The sequence below is a fragment of the Andrographis paniculata genome, unplaced genomic scaffold (assembly GCF_009805555.1).
Source record: "Andrographis paniculata isolate CXL003 unplaced genomic scaffold, ASM980555v1 Contig75END, whole genome shotgun sequence".
Classification (NCBI taxonomy): domain Eukaryota; kingdom Viridiplantae; phylum Streptophyta; class Magnoliopsida; order Lamiales; family Acanthaceae; genus Andrographis; species Andrographis paniculata.
Window position 1 is genome coordinate 2,264,885 of NW_026137612.1, and position 18,671 is coordinate 2,283,555.

At 38.6% G+C, this 18,671-nt stretch overlaps 1 protein-coding gene across 2 annotated transcripts; it reads right to left on the minus strand.

Annotated features, from left to right (window-relative positions):
- Positions 1-508: 508 nt before the first annotated feature.
- LOC127266303 (protein fluG) lies at positions 509-18,341 on the minus strand. Of its 2 annotated transcripts, XM_051296497.1 has the most exons (18): positions 18,046-18,341; positions 17,419-17,670; positions 16,846-16,913; positions 16,629-16,744; positions 16,446-16,551; positions 16,045-16,201; positions 15,854-15,949; positions 15,311-15,359; positions 13,783-14,054; positions 12,113-12,285; positions 4,382-4,502; positions 4,261-4,313; positions 4,048-4,177; positions 3,181-3,326; positions 2,756-2,944; positions 2,118-2,350; positions 1,506-1,648; positions 509-917 (listed from the first exon to the last, which is right to left on the minus strand). In XM_051296497.1, exons 1-18 carry the CDS (start codon positions 18,208-18,210, stop codon positions 855-857), a joined length of 2,532 nt encoding a protein of 843 aa, XP_051152454.1. In that variant the 5' UTR covers positions 18,211-18,341; the 3' UTR covers positions 509-854. The 2 variants fall into 2 exon arrangements, with proteins under 2 accessions (XP_051152454.1, XP_051152455.1); XM_051296498.1 differs by lacking the exons at positions 509-917; positions 1,506-1,648 and having other exon boundaries at positions 2,214-2,350; positions 2,809-2,944; positions 18,046-18,340.
- Between the last annotated feature and the right edge of the window lie 330 nt (positions 18,342-18,671).

Genomic DNA, 18,671 nt, shown 5'->3' on the forward strand with positions numbered 1-18,671 from the left:
TATTTTAAAGATACATCAAATATATACTAGGCTGACAAATGGAAAAATAAAAAATAGATACTGAAATTAAATCAATATTAAAAATGAGGGAGTGTAGGTCAATTTTTTTAGTAATAGGGACTAAATTTAAATCCAACACCACTGATAGTGACTAAAAATCAACTCTCCCTAAAAATATTGCATCATATCTCTATTATATAATGAATATTATTTCAAGTTAATATATACTACGTGTAATTTACCATAAGATATTATAATTATGTTACGATAATAGTATAAGTGACAGATCTATACATTATTATATTTTTGAATGTGTATGATTTGGATAGTATTTAATTACAGACGTTTCTAAATTTTATATAGATTAATATTTTCAAAATATAAGGTATCTAGTTAATATAATTAATTGTTTAAAAAATTAATTACCATTCAATTATTTTTTAAAAATACCTAAAATACCTTGGATTAAAATATACAGTTGAATTGCTAATAAAATTGATCAAACAGATTAAATAAAATCAGAACGCTGCTGATTGTTATACAGTATTAAAAGGATACCAAACCCCGCTTTGTAAATAATTGATAGAGGAATCCAACTGGTGTCTAAGGAAAATAAAATAAAGAGGCGGTCGAGTTGGTGGACTTGAATGGGCATACCTTTTATTGATTTTGTTGTCACACACAACTTCCCTAGTGTGATTTATCTTGACAGCGAACATTACGTCTCATTTCATTGAAGCCGGAATTTACCAAAAGAAAATAAGGTTTAAATCAGACAAATGAAATCGTGACAATTCAGGAGTCGGAGAGAAAAACCTGTAGCCAAATTGATCTTGAAAAGGAGATGGGCAGAGTCAATAATTGAAAATGAGATTCTTCCAGGCATCCTGATTGTCTGCATAGTACTTAATTTCACCCTGCAAATATCATCAATCGAACACGTTACATTACATTATATTACTATAGACTCTCTCATAATTGATTATTAGTGTGAGAAAGGAATGAAATAATAGTGTGTAAAATGCATCTGTCATCAGGAAGGATGGTTGTGTCACATATGCAACATATTTCCTTCAAAGAATTAATTATACGGCAAAAGAATACTTTTTCATCCAACATATCATATCCAATGCACACGTTCGATTTTAAAAATAAAAAAAATAAATAAAGAACTAAAATTAAATATTACAAAATATGACCACACACACCTAAACATTGTAAAGTCATCAACTTAATCAAGAATACTTGGGACGAAGAATGAATCTAAGAATTTTAGAATGGAACATTAATGAATTTATTTTAGGTTAGGAAAGAGTGCTTTTCCCCAGAGCTATTATTAGTGTTGCCTAGCGGTAGCGGGTGTTTGTTCTGCTCTACTCGAACGGACTACTAAACAATGGAAGGGTAGGGTAGGCTAGGCTAGGCTAAGGCTAGTGATTGTTGCACAGCAAATGCCAAATTGTGCTTATGTGGTTAAATCACAGAGGGGAATGGGTGATCAATACCTTTCTAACACCTTTGATGGCAACAAAAAGGTTTTCGCCTATGAACTTCCTGAGCACTGCATCTTTTTCCAGGGCTTCGACAGATTCTGAAAGCGAGGCTGGTAGCCGTAGCACTTTGTCTTTAATGTTGTCAGGATTGTCATCTGTGGACAGAAATCAAATCTCTTAGGAAATTATAAATTTTGGAGTACTATTACGAGTATGGAAGGTAGAAGAAGGCTTCGCTTGGCAGTTGGCACTGCATTCATTCAGGACACATCAATAAATATAACCAGATTACACATTTTATGATCAATTGTGCTCTATTTTTTCGAAAAAGCCCAACACATCATCACAGTAAGCATGAGATTTTCAAAATTGAATGTTGCAACAAATGCATGTTAGTTAGGTGATAGACTGCTACAAAATCAGGTCACCTATAGATCTAGTCTGATGCCAAGGAGGATCACAGAAGATGTCTCAATATTTAATACCAATCATCAAGTGTACAACGCAAGTTGTTGTAAAGAAAGCCGCTGTAGATCAACATTTTCGCAACAATGTTGAGGGTTTGAGTGTAAATATAATGTACTAATTTCACCAGTAATCAAGATAGCATATGAATTCTCATACCTATTGGTTCGGGAAGAGTAGCATGTGTGCGCAAACCATCAATTCCAGCCGCCATTATGGAAGCCAGGCCAAGATAAGGATTTGCACAGCCATCAAATGCTTTTATCTCAAAATTGCTTATAGAGCCGTGTGCGGTTCCTGGTGGACAAGCTGCTCTAATAGGAGCTTCTCTATTTTCCATTCCCCAGCACTGATATGCTCCACTCCATGTATTTGGTTGGATACGATCATAACTATAGAGGATCATCAACATTTGATAATTAAGAAGTAATTTGAGCAGAAGCCAGAAGATGAATTATTGGTTTCATTAGCATATGACAAATAAAAGCAAAGCACAGCCATAGCACTTACATTTCAACATTATAATATTCATATTTAAGATTGATTTCCCTATTTCGATCTCCGGTAAGGAGGCTAAAAAAGTTTCATTCTGGACAATTCATTATAATGTCATGCAGCTCCTAATTTGAAGCTAGTAAAAGCTTCGTCATTTGAGGTGAAAAAATGCAAGCATGCACCAGGTAACTAGTTGTTTTGACCATGTGCAGGTTTTATGTTTAAGAGCTTATTTTAAACAAGACTATAAACGGAGCATAAGAAGTATCTTCATCCGAGAGTATAAAATGAAAAGTAATAACCTATTTGGAAGTGGTGCTGTGAAGGCTAATATTGAAGGAAGGTGATTCAGTACCCCAGCCATAAACTCCTCCCCAATCTTGGATATGCCATATCTACTTGTTCCCGCAGACCCCATAAATACATTCTCTCCATTCTCCGACAAACTGACGTGCACATGCGATCCAGAGCCAATATTGTCAAGAGAGTACCTAAGTTCAAGAATGTGCACGACCATATCATGGAATTGTGATTGTAAACCTACTGCAGACATCATTATTCCAGCAATGCAAACAGAGAATAGAAGTTATGCAGGCAGAGGAAATGGGGGCTTCAAAAAATTTTATGAAGCTCTAAAAAACCCATCTGCATCCCAAAGTTAATGAAAAAATAGAAGCTCAACATATGAATTGTGCTACAAATCAGTTTTATAATGCTGGATACATACTTAGGTACAAAAGTCGCCAATAGTCCGTGTTTTCTGGCCACAGATCGAATAACTTCTCGTGTGTAAACTAAGTTGTCAGCTGCATTTTCACAAGCTGTATAACCTAGTGCAATTTCAAATTGACCATCTCCAGATTCTGCATGTAACTACATTTTCCAAAAGTAGATAATGATTGAAGTCAGTTCTGTTGCTCCTTTGAGATGAATGATCATGATGATGCACAACTAACTTTTTTAGAGTATTAAGCAATGCAGTGCTGCAGTTGAAAACAAGATATATTAACACTATTTAAAGTTATCATTACATGCTATGGACTAAATCACTTCAGCCAGAGTAGTTCTTTTGGTCTGGGTTTGGACTTTGGATTTTCGCTTCCTAGATCTTTGTACCTAAATCATACCCTCAATGGGAAGCAATTCACAACACACATTGGAAGAAAAGGTAAAATCAGAGTTGCCTCTTTTGAAAAATGAGAGTCCCATGAATATCAATACATGTGATACACTAGCACTGAACTAAGTCTAAGTGATACGCAGATGGGTAAAAAACTATCTTATAAATCACGATTGGATAAATCCACATCAAAAACTATTTCACCGGAATGCACCAGATTGAATTTTGTATACCAGTGATTTATAAATTCAAACTGTATGCTAAAATCAAAGTCAGTTCTTCCTGCATCTAGTGATTTCATAGCTACTGTTATAAAGTTCATGTTATATTTTTGTGCTAATATTTACAAAAAAAACTTGAGATGATGGTCTCAGTCTCATTTACAATAAGTACATGAAGAACCAATAACTGTAATACATGATATGTCCTAATGGGTTGGCATGCAGAAAGCCTAGCACAAGAATCACTGAATACCTGTTCCACCGCAATATTCAAGGTCTGAAGAGAAGCCACAACTTCATTGAGGATAGGAAAAGCTGCATCATATGCTGATGTGGAGCAGTATGAAGTTGCATCAAATGGCACCCAGCTCACTTTCCCATCCCTGAGAAAGTTCATGACAAGCAACAATAGAGCACACATGGGCAATCAAGTACGATGGAGAAGTAAGACAATGTTTTCACTTACACTAGCACGTTCTTAAGGAGATAGAATTCAGTCTCGAAGCCAGCATGCATTACCTGCATGGCTAGCAGTGTCATTCAAAACTAAGTATTAAAAAAATTAAACAGAAAAAACCAGATAATACCAAGTTAAATTCATCTTTCAAAACTTTTGCAACTCGTCGGAGCGTTTCTCTTGGACAATACTCCCATGAAATTCCCGGTTTAAGGTGCATGTTGGCCAGGACCATCTCTTGTTCTTTTGCCCTGTAACAAGGTGAAAATAACATTATCTAAGTGTTAGAAACTCGTATATTTCTACAATGTAATTAGTCAACTAATGGTTTTATTGCATACTATTAACTTAAAAGTATTTTAACACCTGATATGCTTCATTATAATCAACTTCAAAACATTTGGTGATTTGTTACTGATAGGTTAAGTAATTAGATTTCATGCAACGCTGCAAAGTTGATTAATAAAATAGCGTTTGGGGTGAGAACAAGTACTCAAGTGTTACAAATTGATTAGCGAGCACCTGACACATGGTTGAGTAGTTATGATGTGGTGCAAGGAAGATCGGCCTGTTACGGAGTTGGGTAAAGTCAAAGTCTATATTAGAAGAGAGAGAAACACCGTAGTCATTTAGGATAATTATTATTTTATTATTTATTATTTTTCTTATTATTTTATTTACGGTTTAATTGTTGATTATGAGTGTTGGGCTTGGCCCATATGCCCGCCTATATATAGGGCGCATCTAGGTCATATTAGGTTAGGTAGTTATTATTTTTGTTTTGGTTACAGAGCGAATTGGTTTTCCTCTGTGGTACTCTATTTCCTTTGATTCGAATAAATTCTCTCTTCGATAACCCTAAGTCATAACAATTGGTCCGACCTGCCGGATCCTCTGTTAACAGAATCATGCCCATCTCCAAACAATAACGATTCGAGCTATTGGAAGCAACCGTTGGAGAAATACAGGAGGAGATAAACCAGATCCGCCAGGATCTTTCCGCCAAGTTCGAGACTTTGGGAGAACAGAACACGAATCAGCTAGTTTCGCTGCTCCATGAGTTGCTCGCAGCAATCAAAGCGGCGGTCGGCGGCATCAACGCCGCCGCTGACGCGACTGCGTCAGTGGGTCAGCCACCGACTCAATTCCCGATGCCCTTAGCATCACTGCCCATAGCACAACATCCACTCGTGTCGGATTCTCAACCGTTAGGGGGTTGGGTTGACCCCCCAGCATGGTACCTTCGCCACCCCGCTCCTCTCAGAAGTCAGACTACCACCGTTTGACGGGATAGAGCCTATTGGTTGGGTTGCTCGCGCTGAGCAACAGTTTGAACTCCACCAAGTCCGAACAGAACTCAAGGTAGCATTAGCGCGCATCGCCATGGAGGGTACAACGCTGCACTGGTCTCGATGGCAACACTTTCGCCACCCAACTACCACTTGGGCGGAGTTTTCCAGAGCCCTAGTACTTCGTTTTGATGATCGTTACGTAGGGAGCCCCTACGAGCGCCTTGCCACACTTCGGCAAAAAAAGGGAGTTGATCAATATATCAACGAGTTTATACAACTGGCGACACAGGTGCGAGGCTTAACGGATAAGCATTACCTCTAATACTTCATGGGGGGATTGCAACAGAACATCCGCAATTGTTTGAGGACACTAGACCCCAAAGATTTGGACTCAGTTATCCAAATTAGCCGTAGCATTGAGTGGGAATTCAATGCTGGTTCTGCCACGACATATTAACAGCCTGGACAACCGCCTGGTCAATTTGCGAGTTCGCGCATTAGCAGTGGAGCGCAAATTTGACCTCCGGTAGGTCCCTTTAGTCTTGAGAATGGCATCGGGAGCAATACACCAGGCACGGACATCAACTCCACTGGCGGACGCTCGGTGACTTTGGACCAGTCCTCCGTGCAAGTTCCCTTCCGGAAACTGAATCGTGAAGAGTATCGCGAATGTCAATCTAAATGACTTTGTTACCGCTGTAAAGAGCCTTATACACCATTGCATAAGTGAGTGAGCAAGTCCCTTCGAACTTGTGTGGTGTACCCAGACACTAATTGGGTGGCCGAGCTCAAAGAGATAGACAAGGTCGAAGGGTGGACAAAAGATGAGGTCAGATCCACGGAGCTCGAGCACATGATGGTAAAGGGGACAAGCTCATTCCTCAGGTTTTGATACATTGGCGCGGACCAATGTACAAGGATTCGACTTGGGTTGATGAAGAGGAATTGCGCTTCCAGTTTCCTGTCCTCCGCCTTGAGGACAAGGCGGTTTTCAAGAGGAATGGAGTTGTTATGAAGTTGGGTAAAGTCAAGGTCTATATTAGAATAGGGAGAAACACCGTAGTCATTTAGGATAATTATTATTTTATTATTTATTATTTATTATTTCTCTTATTATTTTATTTACGGTTTAATTGTTGATTATAAGTCTTGGGCTTCGCCCATATATCCGCCTATATATAGGGCGCACCTAGGTCATAGGTTAGGCCGTCATTATTTTAGTTTTGGTTACAGAGCGAATTGGTTTTCCTTTGTGGTACTCTATTTCCTTTGATTCGAATAAATTCTCTCTTCGATAACCCTAAGTCATAACACGGCCCTAGCAAGTATACCACGAAGATGGGCATGACCCACCACCTTCCATGGGTTAAGTTTATTTGAAATTCAAATTTCAAATTCTAATTTATTGGCTTTAATTTTAATTTATTGTCTTTAATTTCAATTTATTGTATTTGTGGATTTGTAATTGCTTAGTAAGGTATTTAAATCTCTATCTTAAGACTTTTAGGGATTATGGATGAAATAAATATTGGTGAATTATCCGTTTGATTAAGGATAATTGGGGAACACCCTATTGTTCTTGTTCTATTCATAACAATTGGTCCGACCTGTCGGATCCGTTTCCGTCATGATGGTTGTGTCACACGGAGAACTTCTGAACAAATTGGAGTCAGATCAGAATGAAATCAAGGAAAAGATAGATGTGCAACATGTGAAGCTAGATGCGCAGGGACTGAAGTTGGATGCGTAGGCAGCGCAACTCGCCGAAATTGCGGCATCCCGGGCAGCCTTTTGACTATCTCTTTCACGGCCGGCTATGCAGCCGATGAATGGAACACCTGTGCGGGGGAGGGTGCCGGAGGTGGCGGCCGATGTGACGAGCATAGCGAGCATGCCACAGCCGGGTGGCATCGCCGCAACAACCGCATGGGCGACGGGAGCATGGGGTGAAGGAGAGCGCATGACACACAGTGGGACGACGGTTCAGTTGCCGTCATTTGATGGAGATGATCCGATTGGCTGGATGACAAGGGCTGAACAACAATTGAAATTTACGGTACATCACCGGAGTGGAAGGTAGCAATGGTGATGGACGCAATGGAAGGACCGGCATTGTATTGGATGACATGGCTACGTGCACATCGCTTGGGGCTGTCATGGGAAGAACTCACATATGCACTAGTTGCACAATTCGACACGCATTTTAAGGATAACCGTTTTAAGCGATTGTCAGAGGTGAAGCAATATGGAACGATGGATGAGTATATATCGCTCTTTGTTAAGTTGGCAAGTCAGGTTCCGGGATTGTTGCAGGTGCACTATCTAGGGTATTTTATGAGTGGCCTAAAGGGTTCAATTCGGGGCTCGCTTCGTTTACTACGACTCACTGATTTGGAGACTTCAATGAAGTTGTCGAGGGACATCGAAGATAACTTAGTTTGCAGAATGATAAGGGAGGGAGCCAATCAGTTGGTACTTTCGGAAACCAGTCATGGGGGTTTTCTCGATCATCGGGCGGCAGTCCAATCTCTGGATATATGAGTAATGTGAGTAGTAGTGGCCTAAAGGCTGGTCATCCGGACAGTCTACGGCGCGTTCCCGATTCACCCGACTTCGACCCAAAGTATTGAAGGAACTACGTGCAAAACGATTGTGTTTTTGTTACAAAAAACCTCCCCCCGGGCCATGATTGCCCCCTAAAGCAACTACGGGTATTAATCGTTGAAGACGACGAAGAGTTAGCTCTCCAACCGCACGAATATTATGAGGTTACCGGCCTAAAGGGAAGCGAGGAGGAACTGAAAAAAGAGTTGGGGGACTTGCCAGTGTATTCGATGACGGGGGTATTTAGTCCTCGCACGATGCGGCTACGGGGCATAATTCAAGGCACAGAGATAACCAACCGGGAAATTCGGGGTACAAATGGGAAATGGCCGCCGGAAGGAATCTGAAGGGGTGTGTCGGAATTCAGCCATCGGACTACCGAGGTGTGAGGCGGTTGTGGACTACTACGTGTTTCCCTTAGCGAGTTTGGACGTTATCTTAGGTATTGCGTGGCTTGCCACACTTGGAGAAATTGTCCATAATTGGCCGGAGCTTTCCATGAGCTTCAAGGGAACTAACAGTCGAGTGGAGCTAAGGGGGAACCTGGCGTTGTGTCGGAATTTGGTAAGCCTGAAAACACTAGTCAAGCCATCGGAGGCCGAACTTTGGGCAATCCTCCTAGAGGGAGCGCCGACAAAATTGACTGAGGAACATACAGGGGCATTAAACGAGGTGCTTTCATAGCATACGGTGGTGTTCGAGGAACCAAGGGGTTTCCCTCCGAGCCTGCGCGACGGACCACCAAATTAAGCTAGCCCCGGGTGCGAAGCCAGTATTGGTCCGCCCTTAGCGTTATGGGCACGCCCAAAAGGATGAGATAGAGAAGCTGTTGGAAGAGATGATGTGTGCGGAGATCATCCGATCGAGCTCAAGTCCGTTTTCGAGCCCAGTTTTGTTAGTAAAAAAGAAATATGGTAGTAGGAGATTTTTTGTGGACTACCGGAAATTAAATAAGTCTACGGTGCCCGACAAATACCCAATTCCAGTAATTCAGATAATGTCGGATGAATTGGTGGATGCGGTAGTTTTTTCAAAGATTGACTTGCACTCGGGATATCATTAGATCAGAATAAATGACTCGGATATCCATAAAACGGCGTTTCGGACGCATAGTGGGCATTATGAGTTCCTCGTTATGCCATTCGGATTGACGAATGCACCGGTAACCTTCCAATCAATTATGAACGAATTGTTTAGGCCGTACTTAAGCAAGTTCGTACTAGTCTTCTTCGATGATATCTTGATATATAGTAGATCGTGGGAAGAACGTCACGCACAGTTGAGAGTAGTCCTTCACATTTTAGCCACGCATCAGTTTCGGGCCAACAAGAAAAAATATGCATTTGGTTGCCTTGAAATCGAATATTCGGGGCATGTCATCTCAAGTGCCGGAGTAGCGATGGATCCTGCAAAGGTGAGCGCAGTTGTCGGCTGGCCGTGACCCTAATCTGTACGAGAGGTTCGGGGATTTTTAGGTCTTACCGATTATTATCGCAGGTTTGTGAGGGAATATGGTCTTATTGTTCGGCCCCTCACGACCCTTTTGAATAAAGAAGCCTTTGCCGTTTTTGTATGGACTTCTGCGGCAGAAAAGGCCTTTGAGCAGTTGAAGAAGGCCTTGACTGAGGCTCCAGTACTGACGATGCCTCGGTTTGGTCGTCCGTTCGTCGTGGAATGTGACGCTTCGGGTGTGGGTATAGGGGCCGTACTCATGCATAAGAGGCTACCCATTGCTTATTATAGTAAGTCGTTGGCAGATCGTACCCTGTCTAGATCGGCTTATGAGCGTGAGATGATGGGTTAGCTTTAGCCGTGTAGCATTGGCGGCCCTACTTGATCGGATGACGTTTTGTGGTGTGGACAGATCATCGAAGTTTGAAACATCTGCTTACCCAGCGTATTGCGACTCCATCGCAACAGGTTTGGGTAGTGAAATTGTTTGGGTATGATTTTGTTATTGAATACAAGACTGGGCTTCTAATGCGGCGGGAGATGCTCTTTTGAGAAGTGCGGAGGAAACATCCTTCACCATCGTCAGCGGGCCTGAATGGTTGGGGTTAAAGGATGCATGCAAGGAACAAATGCAAGACCCGTATTTACAAGAAATCCGAAAAGCACTAGAAGTGAATCCGACGTGCCATCCGGGTTTTGAGTTGATGGGGGGCGACTATTATACAAAGGACGTTTGGTGCTGGCTTATCATCCGAAAATAGATGGCTAGATGGAGGTATTGAACTGGGTTTTAGAGACTTACTTGCGTTGTTTCGTGTGTGAGCCACCGACGCATTCGCAACGTTGGCTTTCATAGGCGGAGTATTGGTACAATACAACCTTCTAGACTGCAGCTCGGATTACTCCATTTGAGGTTGTCTATGGTAGAGTCCCTCAAATGATTCGACGGTTTCTTCCAGGTGAATGTTGGGTTGCCGCAGTAGTTGATGCTTTGAGCAGTAGAGATGTGATGTTGCGCCGACTGCGAGGGTCCTTGGAGAGAGCAGCAACGCATGACTAAATTTGTTAAACAGCGACGTCATGGGATGGATTATCAAGTGGGGGGATAAGGTTTTTTTGAAAGTTTGTCTACATTGCCAACATTCAGTAGTTGGAAAATCTCATCATAAGCTCACCCCCCTAGTTTTTATGGTCCGTTTTTAGTGGAGGAGCGCGTGGGACAAGCTGCGTATCGCTTGGCGCTACCAGCATCTAGCCACATTCACTTGGTGTTCCACGTGTCTCAACTTAAACGTGTCGTAGGCAATCTACCGCCAAGTTTGAAATTGCCCATAGGGCTAGTGTTTCAGCCCGAAGAGGTGTTAGCGCAGTGAGTAGTTCAAGAGGATGGGGTCACGGTTAAACAGTTGTTGGTTAAGTGAAATGGGCAAGTTCTCGAGGAGGCCACTTGGATATCTCATCTAGACTTCCAAGGATAGTTCCGAAACTTCAACCTTGAAGACAAGGTTATTTCCAAGGGGGATCGAATTGATGTGGTGCAATGGGTCGGCCCTTGCAAGTTTACCATCGACGGAGACGGGCATGAACCCACCTTCCGTGGGTTAAGTTTATTTGAAATTCAAATTTCAAATTCTAATTTATTGGCTTTAATTTTAATTTACTGTCTTTAATTTCAATTTATTGTCATTTATTCTATTTCTGGATTTGGAATTGCTTAGTAGAGTATTTAAATCCCTACCTTAGTACTTTTGGGGGATTATGGATGAAATAAAATATTAGTGAATTATCCGTTTGATTAAGGATAATTGGGGAACACACTGTTGTTCTTGTTCTATTCCTAGCGAGTTAGAATTTGCAAAAGCTGAGTGTAAGCAAAATAACAAAGAAGTGACTTCAACTAAACCTGATTTAGGGCCAAAAGTCCTTCCATCACAAAATTGAGTAGAATATACTAGGTCTGCAAACACCAAAGTAAGTAGATTTTGAGAGCCTATATGTAATCAGATTCAATGTCCCAGCCTTTCTTGCACTGTTCTTTCATATATCCCTTATAAAATCACTCCCTTGGCCATTGGGTTTTGGTAACTAAAAATTTATCCATATCCTGATACAGCCTTGACTATGTTAAAGTATTCTAGATGTGGACTCTCACCAGTAAACATTGATGCAACAGACAAGTTGGCTCCCAAGTTTATCATTTTAATTAGAAATCAGATATTAACAATGTGTGCAAGTATCACAAAACCGCATAATGGTTATTGGCAAAAGTTAATAGACCAAACCCAAGCACCAACTACATATATTATGTGCCTGTTACAGATTTACTTGTTTTGTGGTGAAAGTGGGTGCACCATGCACTTTCATCAATACTGATTTAATCATGCCAAGCTCTTGTTTTTTGAATGTAGATGATGAAGACGATAAAAAGCCAAAATCAGGTGAAATAAAATAAAAAAATGAATGATATATGCCACATGTCAATGTTGATGCAATCTCTTTAAGAAATTTCTTACCAAGGGATTATATTTCTAGTTGATAGATCAGGAATAAGTCTGATTTCACCCACTCCACTAAGATTAGTTTCGTCAGCAGGACCATCAGCATAGGAGGTCATCCCCATTGACGCACATGTTAGTCCAATTCCATTCTTCATAACAAGGGTGTAAAAACGTTTCTGAGGAACCACCTGACAAATATAGCCAAACCATCAATTATAGATTCAAATACACTTCTAGCAAGATAAACATCCAAAGTTGGTAACAACTGTTTCTAAGTAATAGAACGGAACCATTTAGCTTAAACTCTACACATCAACAATATAGTTATCATCTGGGATCATGTTGGCAATATTTTATTCATTCTATCTAATCATATTGGAACTGCAGGCTCTAATGTTGCAGATCAGAAGTCCCTGAATATGTTGTTATGGAGCAGACTGGCCCTTCGCCCCAAATTATTGTCAAGTGTAACTCATTAAATGCACTGGCCTGGATTCATGGCACCTTACCTCCTTGGAAACTGAAGTCAAACATCAACAAGTTCCACTACTTCATTCCCATAGGCCCCTTCATCACCTTTCAACATGTCTTAAGAAGCACAAATGGAATGACAGATCTCTTGATCGAACATGGTGCAAGAGGAAAACTAGATATCTCAGTCTGGATAAGTCTCGGTCCGACCAAGTGTTTCATTTTCTTTCTAGTCTTCCAGGGGTGTGTTCGTTTGTTGGATTTTACAAAAAATCCTACTATTCATTCAATTTTTTCTCACCAAAAACATCAAATCAAACATCTATTTTTCATTTTTTATATAATACTAAAAATCAATTTTACATCAAAAACATCACATCAACACCTATTTATATCACATCATACGACCATTCCAATTTAAAATTTTTACTATTCAAATCCCAACTCAAAATCCAAACCCCCAACCAAACACACCCTAGGTGTCTTTCAGTTAGTTCTATATTAGAGACCTTATGTTTCCTTAGGCAGTACCTCGGTATCTTCCTCTGTTTTTAATATCTCCCTTTCTTTCTAATATATATATATATATACATATATATGTCAAATTGACTTTCCTATCACTGGAGCATAGGAGTTAGAGAGCGTTAAAAAGTGATGGAACAAGTATATTCTCTATCTTCCTAAATGTAAAACTAACTATACTGATAAAGGATAGTAGATAGACTTCTGGAACCAACTAATATAATATGGTAATATGCTATATAACTCTTCGATCAGAAGATATATATTTTTATATATTGAACTAGCGTTAAAAGATTTATACTTTTATATATATTTCTAGTCTTCAAGGTGTCTTTCAGTTAGTTCTATATTAGAGACCTTATGTTTCCTTAGGCAATACCTCGGTATCTTCCTCTGTTTTTAATATCTTCCTTTCTTTCTAAAAAATATATATAATTGTCGAATTGACTTTCCTATCACTGGAGCAAAGGAGTTAGAGAGCGTTAAAAAGGGATGGAACAAGTATATTCTCTATCTTCGTAAATGTAAAACTAACTATACTGATAAAGGATAGAGATAGACCTCTGGAACCAACTAATATTATATGGTACTATGCTATATAACTCTTCGATCAGAAGATATATATTTTTATATATTGAACTAGAGTAAAGAAAAGTATAGCTTGACTCAACAAATTAGAAAAGAACACTTACACGGCACCTATGCTGTCCAGAAGCATCAATCCAAATAATACGAACAAATGCAATACCATCAACAGAAGCATTTGCATCATGATTCAAAGAGATGGGAAATGAATATATATTAGAATCGGAAGATCGTCCAACAGCCTTGATTTTGTATAACTCCCTTGCATTATCAGAAAATATGTCTTTAGCAGTTTGCAAAGCTTCAGGAATTGAAAGATCTCCATCAATGCATGCATCTCGAAGAACAGCAAATACAACCTCACGAGCTTTCTTGGCACCTGTTAAGTTGGTAATGCCCAGTTCAGAAACCAGATTCAGCAAGAAAATTCCTCAAGTGACCATCTTAAAGGGAACTTTGCAAGTATAAAAATGAACTAAAATTTTCGGTAATTTGCATCTGAGATGTATCATTTCCGTTTAAGATACTAATATGGAAATATAGCTGAAAAGAACATAACGGAAGTGCTTCAAAATGAATTTATCTACAATTTTTTTTGAGTTCGGATCATTAGCATTGGTTAATAACTACTCCTGGAGAGAATGCCAAGAATGATAATATAATCTAGCATACTTCTGAAGGAATCATATTCTGACTCTTTCTTAATTAACATTTTCTTTTATATAAAAAGGTTCAGATGGAATCAAAATTGAAATGTATCTATGTAATGCTTCCATTATTCAATTGTTTTTACTATTGGCTGAATCTCCTTCCAAGGTTCCAGTGATAACTGTTAGAAATATCTAATTCTGCCTAAAGGATAGAAACTGATAGTTTCCTGCTGAGATCATCATTGTAAGAGTAACCTAGACTTGCATTTCATGAGCTCAGAAAGCTGACCTCTTATCTTTTCCTTGACATGCTTTCGTAGGATCAAACAATTAAACGTATTACTCTTATAAAGAATTGCAGCTTGTTCAAACAAACCATCTTTTAATCAATAGGGTGGTATTTATAAGTTCAAGGTCCGTCAAAGTCAAAACTACAATTAAACAATCGAACAATTTGAGATTGCCAGAAATGATGGTGTCATCATTTAATGATTCAACTTTCAAATTGATTGTCACTAGAAGCTAGCATACGGTAATATACTGATAAAGTTCTTAAGGGTTATGTCCAAATAAATGCTGTGCGTTTTGAGGCCATAGGTTTTTAACTCATGGTCCTCCTACAAGTTGGATTTGCATATACCATGAAATTCGACAGATGCTTTTAGAAAGACTTGAATAAAATATAGAGACAATCATCAAGTGAAAGTAGAATCCTGAGACACAATAAAAGTTGACTTCCTTATCATCCCAAGTTTTCACTAAATATCTAAAGTCATCTCCTTACATGAGCTAGGATTTTAAAATTTTAAATCAGCATGGAATACATGTTTTTCTATTCATCCATAATAATAATACCATGCAACATTTTAATACATACTGAAAACCAATATACTTTCGGAAACGTCGTAAATTTATACTGTAAAAACTAAGCTAATGATAATTAACATGTTACTTATCTTTTGACAACACAAAAGTATCACCTAACCTAGGTAGAAGCTCTCCGGAAATGCAACACCATCACTACTGAACATCACCTGCCAATTGCAATATGCATATTTCAGGTGAGAGAATATATATATATATATATATATAGCAGGCAAACTTAAGGAAGAGCCTGGAGGATATCACTTTATTTCCTAAATATTTTTTAAAAAAATCATAAAATGACTTTTCTTTTTTGTTTTTTTTCCAGGATCATTCCCATACTATAAGTCATAAGCTAACGGTCGAAAAGGGTTCCAAAATTTCAACTTAAAACCAATTGGTATTAAGTAGAGTAGCCCTTCACTCATATAAGTAAAGAGAGTTCGTACATTTTTCTTATATAGGACAATATTCAACGCTCCTCCCTGTCCTTCTTGAATATTAATCTTGATTAGGATTTTGAGATTATCATCTAGAGGGGGAGTGTTGAATATTGTTCTCACTTACTTATAAAGGGCCACTTTACTTAATACCAATTGGTTTTAGGATGAATCTCATATCCCTTCTTAACACTAACAATAGTGCAAAAGTCTATAATATTCACCTTATTCATTGGTGCTAAATCCAAAAGCTCTTTCATGGAGGATATCATCCCATGAAAGCTAAGTTTAGGCACTGCCAGCCCAAAGTCTAGATAGACCTGTAATAAAACACGTCATAGGATAAATGAATGATTATACTGAAAAATAAAAAACTTATGTGCAGACAGAAACAATAATGGCTTCCAAAACCCACCTGGGGATAAACAGAGGCCAAATATGATGCTTCCTTGGAAAATGGATATGAAGCATGTAACAGAACAATTCGACTCTTACTGAATCTAGTATCCTCAAGAAGATTACGAAGAAGAAGGGGGTTGGACAGTCTTAAATCCAGATCTTTGTCTCCAAAACTAACAGAGAACAATCACTATCAGTAATCCCTGTTTTTCACTACTAAAAAGCATTGAGCAAGGGCATAGAATGCACAATGCATTGACAGAATTGAGACATATCACAAAGAAAGAAAATTATTTACTTGAAACATTTATTAAGGTATCAGAAAAGTATTCTAGGTGGACCTCCATTTGATAAACCAGACAGATATGAGCGTAGAAACCACACAAATTATACAAAATAAGGAAACTTCCCCCTTACCCTGTGTGTATCTGCATTGGCAAGTTTAAGTGTTGAGCAACCTCCATTGCGTGGATGAAGATGAAATCAATAAAGCTTTTATTTGTGATGCGGAAAGGCTTTCCAGCTAGAAATGGAGATCATCATAACACTGCACTACAGTGGGTAATAACATATATATATATTCAGTTTTGCAATACAAACCTCTTAAAACTTCATTGAGGCCGTCCTCAGCATCCTTTTTTGAAACACTTGGGTTAATTTCAAGTCCACTGCGGTATGCGGCTATACTTTTGAAGCCAACGATTTTATCAATATGCGTAATGATCGATAAGGAAATACAAATAGAACCTGAAATATATCCCATGTATACTTTTGCCAGAAAAATGCACTTAAAAAATTCTAAAAATTCAAAGGATATGAATTCAAGCTATCAGTGAATAATTCTGCAAACAGCTCCAGTGTCCATGTTGTTCCACCAGGTGTATCCTAATCATCAATTAAAGGATGCAATAAATATCATGGTTCGACTGTAATGGTAAAACTGGTATACTTGATAAACAACAATCATAAGCATTTGTGTGATGCCATGAACGTTTTCAAAACTCATAAAGAATGGTTTGAGGGTAGAAAAATAATATACAAAAACATCATCACTGAGGGGGGAAATAAAAATATATATATTAAAAAAAAGAAAAAATACAATAAAAAAGGCCCTCGCATAACTATTGCGATATCATGATATGTAAAAAGTAAATGTATAATTGAAAGTACAATTGAACATGTAATCTTTCTGACACCCTTCAAAGCAGTCAGCAACAAACAAACTGGTGAAGATATGAAGTCTTTTTTATTTATTTATTTATTTATTTTTATCGGAGAAGATATGAAGCTATTGAATGCAACCAGAGTTGAGCACTATATGTTTAATGATAATAATAGTAGTAATAATAATAATAATAATAGTAATAATAATAACAATAATATATCTTACCTTATTAAGAATTCTCTCAGCCACGTGTTCAATTCTTAATATTCTACCAATAAATGGTGCAAATGCATTGTGCCACCCGATCTCATATTTCTTGTCTAAGTCAAGTCCATCATCAATTAATAAGGCAGAGATTCTAGCAGATTTAAAGCACTTTTCAGTGATTTCTTCCACTCCAGATCTGGAACGATATTCTTGAACGGCATCCAATGAAGAGTCTGAGCCATAAAGTTTTGCGATTTCCCTAATACTTCTCTACAAAAAAAAAAAAAGTAGAAGATAGAGGGATAATGATCCTATTATAAAAAATTCTGTCAACATCTCAGTCGTGAAAGAATTTGCACAGGAAAAATGAGAGTAACAAAAAACTTGGATGAGTTTGACATGAAAATTGTAGAAAACTGAATCTCATATCGTCTTCTTCAAGTAGCTACTAGCAACAAATATCTTTCAACTGCAGATACATAAAATGCCTTCAAAAGCCAATTAGCAGAAAAAACTTCCCCCCAATTCGGATCATATCTAAGTCTAACTACATTATGTAGACGATCGCACTATTCTAAAGCACACCAGAAAATCAAAAACAAAAAACGCTCATGTTTGGAATAATCAAAGTCGTCAATTTCTCACCTTGAAAGTAATGGTATGGATTGCACTGGACAAGGCGTCGCCGCTGGCCTCGGAGAAGCAGTTCAGGAACGGGAAGGTGGAGTCCGCCGCGACTATATTGTGCGCGTGCGCATCCACCAGCTCCGCCGTCTCCACCGCCGTCTTCAAAGCAGCAAATCTATCCATTTCTCACACGGAATCTCTTCTTCCTGACCTTCGTACCTCCTCGATCGAAGAAACCGTTTTGACTGTCGGAGTCGGACGGGGCTTCCGTTAGGTCGTCTTTTTTGTCACGCCATCCTATCCTATATATAGATATATACTATATATATATAAAAACTCACGTTTAGCTGTCCATCTTCCCTACTCTCCCAATACCTACAAAGTCGTGTGTGCTTTATTTTTTATTTTTATTAAAAGAAAATTATAATTAAATTGCATGGAACAACAAATTGAAATAAAGAAAAGAAATCTACCTTAGAATGGTAGGCCAGTGATAGTTCGATAATCTCTCTCCCTTTCTGAGAGTCTATCGTTGTTGGGTAGAGAAAATCGGTCATCAGACAAAGATTAAACCTTATACTAAATTATAAAATAAAATTTTATTAAACTAAAAAAAATAACACACACATAGCATCACATGATTC